This window comes from Cyclopterus lumpus, chromosome 20 (genome assembly GCF_009769545.1).
Source record: "Cyclopterus lumpus isolate fCycLum1 chromosome 20, fCycLum1.pri, whole genome shotgun sequence".
NCBI lineage: Eukaryota > Metazoa > Chordata > Actinopteri > Perciformes > Cyclopteridae > Cyclopterus > Cyclopterus lumpus.
In genome coordinates, this window is record NC_046985.1 from 1,575,001 (window position 1) to 1,580,000 (window position 5,000).

The 5,000-nt window shown below is 54.4% G+C and overlaps 1 protein-coding gene across 1 annotated transcript in view; it reads right to left on the minus strand.

Annotated features, from left to right (window-relative positions):
* LOC117749878 (sodium channel protein type 2 subunit alpha-like) overlaps positions 1 to 5,000 on the minus strand; it is a 77,974-nt gene that overhangs the window by 17,876 nt on the left and 55,098 nt on the right. The window contains exon 18 of the mRNA XM_034560695.1: positions 4,848 to 4,968. Coding sequence (XP_034416586.1) covers positions 4,848 to 4,968 — 121 coding nt within the window. The remainder of the gene's footprint in view (positions 1 to 4,847; positions 4,969 to 5,000) is intronic.

Here is a 5,000-nt window from a genome sequence, read left to right on the forward strand (position 1 = left end):
TCATTTCCTCCACGTTTACTTCTTGTTTCTTCATTTCTGCCTAGCTACCTACTTATTTCCTCCTGGTTTCCTCCTCGCTTCCTCCTCGTTTTCTCCTTGTCTCCTTCTCATTTCCTCCTCATTTCCTCCTCGTTTCCTCCAGATTTTCTTCACGTTTCCTCGTCGTTTCCTCCTTGCTTCCTCCTCGTTTTCTCCTTGTTTTCTCCTCATATCCTCCTCGCTTCCTCCTCATTTCCTCCTAGCTTTCTCCTTATTTCCTCTTTGTTTCCTCCACGTTTCCTCCTCATTTCCTCCTAGTTTTCTCCTTGTTTCCTCCTCATATCCTCCTTGCTTCTTCCTCATTTCCTCCTTGTTTCCTCCTCGTTTTCTCCTTGTTTCCTCCTAATTTCCTCCTCATTTCCTCCTTGTCCTCTCCACGTTTACTAATTGTTTCTTCATTTCCTCCTCGCTTCCTCCTCGTTTTCTCCTTGTCTCCTTCTCATTTCCTCCTCGCTTCCTCCCCAAGAACACCGTAAACCAGGGAAAAGCTCCTTGGTGAGCTGTTGCCTTCTGGGAAAAGTGTTTGTTCAGCTCTCTTAACAGTGTAACTCACAATCCTTACTTTCAGAAGGAGGTTCCAGAAGGAGGTTCCAGAAGGAGGCCCCAGAAGGAGGTTCCAGAAGGAGGACCCAGAAGGAGGCCCCAGAAGGAGGACCAAGAAGGAGGCCCCAGAAGGAGGTTCCAGAAGGAGGCCTCAGAAGGAGGCCTCGGCAGGAGGACTGGCTCTGACCTCTGACCTCCTGTCAGATTCACAATAAATGAAAACTTTCGCGTCGTTGTGGATTTTTTTCTTATCCCCTGCGACACCGACAAATGTTACGGGACTCTCTACAACTTCCTATTCTGCACACACACACACACACACACACACACACACACACACACACACACACACACACACACACACACACACACACACACACACACACACACACACAGCTGGTGCCTGCCTGCTGTTGTTAGTCCGTGTTCCTGGCCTACTTCTTCAGCAGCTGGTAGGAACCACTGATTCCACACACACACACACACACACACACACACACACACACACACACACACACACACACACACACACACACACACAGCGCTGTGTCAGCATACTGGTGGTACTGGTCAGGAGGGAAGCCAGGCAGCAACATGCAGGACGTCCTGTGGCCAAAATGTGTCGATGCCATCAAGGTCGAACGCCCATCTTCATCTTCATCTCCATCTTCATCTTCATCTCCATGGTCTGTCCTCTATCTTCTACTTTTAATCTTATCATCACTCGTCTGTCTCTTTGCATCATTTCTTTCTTTTTCTGAACGAAAGGTGACGGCAGAGAAAACCAAAGTTCATAGTCCGGCTCGTTGGTTTGTGGATGTTGAAGACTTGAGACCATAAACTAGTAGAGTCATTTAGATAGACTTCTATACAACCAGAGGAGTCGCCCCCTGGTGGTCAGGAGAGAGAATGCAGCTTTAACACATAAAGCTTCAGCCTGGTTTGTTATTCTCTTCTGCATAACGATACTTTTCCTTTATTTTCCTCCTCCATTTCTCATGTTTACTTGCTTCGTTTTTATTTATCTCCCCCTCCAGATCTACAAAACAAAACGGTGCAGCAGAACGAGGCTCCTTCCCTCCTTCCCTCCTCCCTCCTTCCCTCCTTCCTCCTTCCCTCCTCCCTCCTCCCTCCTTCCCTCCTCCCTCCTTCCCTCCTTCCCTCCTTCCCTCCTTCCCTCCTCCCCCCTCCTTCCTCCCTCCTTCCCTCCTCCCTCCTCCCCTCCTTCCCTCCTTCCCTCCTCCCTCCTTCCCTCGTTCCCTCCTCCCTTCTCCCTCCTTACCTCCTCCCTCCTTCCCTCCTTCCCTCCTTCTCTCCTTCCTCCTTCCCTCCTTCCCTCCTCCCTCCTCCCTCCTTCCCTCCTCCCTCCTTCCCTCCTTCCCTCCTCCCTCCTCCCTCCTCCCTCCTCCCTCCTCCCTCCTCCCTCCTTCCCTCCTCCCTCCTCCCTCCTCCCTCCGCCCTCCTCCCTCCTCCCTCCTCCCTCCTCCCTCCTTCCATGCCGTCTGATCCGAGTCCAGCTGGTGACAACCGTCGGCCTGCTGTGAACAACTGCTGAATCAGGAAGAAGCTGGCGGCGTGTTGGGACCCATCAATCTGCTAAGTGAATCAAAGCTAATTCAACATCTGCCGGTTGGCAGCTTCCTCCTCTGAAGGAGACGGAGCAGCTTCCTCCTCTAAAGGAGACGGAGCAGCTTCCTCCTCTAAAGGAGACGGAGCAGCTTCCTCCTCTAAAGGAGACGGAGCAGCTTCCTCCTCTGAAGGAGACGGAGCAGCTTCCTCCTCTGAAGGAGACGGAGCAGCTTCCTCCTCTGAAGGAGACGGAGCAGCTTCCTCCTCTGAAGGAGACGGAGCAGCTTCCTCCTCTAAAGGAGACGGAGCAGCTTCCTCCTCTAAAGGAGACGGAGCAGCTTCCTCCTCTAAAGGAGACGGAGCAGCTTCCTCCTCTGAAGGAGAGGGAGCAGCTTCCTCCTCTGAAGGAGACGGAGCAGCTTCCTCCTCTGAAGGAGACGGAGCAGCTTCCTCCTCTAAAGGAGACGGAGCAGCTTCCTCCTCTAAAGGAGACGGAGCAGCTTCCTCCTCTAAAGGAGACGGAGCAGCTTCCTCCTCTGAAGGAGAGGGAGCAGCTTCCTCCTCTAAAGGAGACGGAGCAGCTTCCTCCTCTGAAGGAGACGGAGCAGCTTCCTCCTCTGAAGGAGACGGAGCAGCTTCCTCCTCTAAAGGAGACGGAGCAGCTTCCTCCTCTAAAGGAGACGGAGCAGCTTCCTCCTCTAAAGGAGACGGAGCAGCTTCCTCCTCTAAAGGAGACGGAGCAGCTTCCTCCTCTAAAGGAGACGGAGCAGCTTCCTCCTCTAAAGGAGACGGAGCAGCTTCCTCCTCTGAAGGAGACGGAGCAGCTTCCTCCTCTGAAGGAGACGGAGCAGCTTCCTCCTCTAAAGGAGACGGAGCAGCTTCCTCCTCTAAAGGAGACGGAGCAGCTTCCTCCTCTGAAGGAGACGGAGCAGCTTCCTCCTCTGAAGGAGAGGGAGCAGCTTCCTCCTCTGAAGGAGACGGAGCAGCTTCCTCCTCTAAAGGAGACGGAGCAGCTTCCTCCTCTGAAGGAGACGGAGCAGCTTCCTCCTCTAAAGGAGACGGAGCAGCTTCCTCCTCTGAAGGAGACGGAGCAGCTTCCTCCTCTAAAGGAGACGGAGCAGCTTCCTCCTCTAAAGGAGACGGAGCAGCTTCCTCCTCTGAAGGAGACGGAGCAGCTTCCTCCTCTAAAGGAGACGGAGCAGCTTCCTCCTCTGAAGGAGACGGAGCAGCTTCCTCCTCTAAAGGAGACGGAGCAGCTTCCTCCTCTGAAAGGAGACGGAGCAGCTTCCTCCTCTGAAGGAGACGGAGCAGCTTCCTCCTCTGAAGGAGACGGAGCAGGCTTCCTCCTCTAAAGGAGACGGAGCAGCTTCCTCCTCTAAAGGAGACGGAGCAGCTTCCTCCTCTGAAGGAGACGGAGCAGCTTCCTCCTCTGAAGGAGACGGAGCAGCTTCCTCCTCTAAAGGAGACGGAGCAGCTTCCTCCTCTGAAGGAGACGGAGCAGCTTCCTCCTCTAAAGGAGACGGAGCAGCTTCCTCCTCTAAAGGAGACGGAGCAGCTTCCTCCTCTGAAGGAGACGGAGCAGCTTCCTCCTCTAAAGGAGACGGAGCAGCTTCCTCCTCTGAAGGAGACGGAGCAGCTTCCTCCTCTGAAGGAGACGGAGCAGCTTCCTCCTCTGAAGGAGACGGAGCAGCTTCCTCCTCTGAAGGAGACGGAGCAGCTTCCTCCTCTGAAGGAGACGGAGCAGCTTCCTCCTCTGAAGGAGACGGAGCAGCTTCCTCCTCTAAAGGAGACGGAGCAGCTTCCTCCTCTAAAGGAGACGGAGCAGCTTCCTCCTCTGAAGGAGACGGAGCAGCTTCCTCCTCTGAAGGAGACGGAGCAGCTTCCTCCTCTAAAGGAGACGGAGCAGCTTCCTCCTCTGAAGGAGACGGAGCAGCTTCCTCCTCTGAAGGAGACGGAGCAGCTTCCTCCTCTAAAGGAGACGGAGCAGCTTCCTCCTCTGAAGGAGACGGAGCAGCTTCCTCCTCTAAAGGAGACGGGGCAGCTTCCTCCTCTAAAGGAGACGGAGCAGCTTCCTCCTCTAAAGGAGACGGAGCAGCTTCCTCCTCTGAAGGAGACGGAGCAGCTTCCTCCTCTAAAGGAGACGGAGCAGCTTCCTCCTCTAAAGGAGACGGAGCAGCTTCCTCCTCTAAAGGAGACGGAGCAGCTTCCTCCTCTGAAGGAGACGGAGCAGCTTCCTCCTCTGAAGGAGACGGAAGCAGCTTCCTCCTCTAAAGGAGACGGAGCAGCTTCCTCCTCTAAAGGAGACGGAGCAGCTTCCTCCTCTAAAGGAGACGGAGCAGCTTCCTCCTCTGAAGGAGACGGAGCAGCTTCCTCCTCTAAAGGAGACGGAGCAGCTTCCTCCTCTGAAGGAGACGGAGCAGCTTCCTCCTCTAAAGGAGACGGAGCAGCTTCCTCCTCTAAAGGAGACGGAGCAGCTTCCTCCTCTAAAGGAGACGGAGCAGCTTCCTCCTCTAAAGGAGACGGAGCAGCTTCCTCCTCTGAAGGAGACGGAGCAGTGTGTGTGTGTGTGTGAGTGTGTGAGTGTGTGTGTGTGTGTGTGTGTGTGTGTGTGAGTGTGTGTGTGTGTGTGTGTCTGTGTGTGTGTGTGAGTGTGTGTGAGTGTGTGTGTGTGTGTGTGTCTGTGTGTGTGTACTTACAGTCTGGGAAGCAGTTGTCGGGTTCCATGGCCTCTTCAGCCGTCTCTGAGTCCTCGTCCTCTTCCTCTCCCGGCTTCCTCAGGTCCACCGTGCTGCCCTCTGATAGGCTGATAGCGTCTTTCTGCTAAAAAAAACAACCAATCAGATCCACCT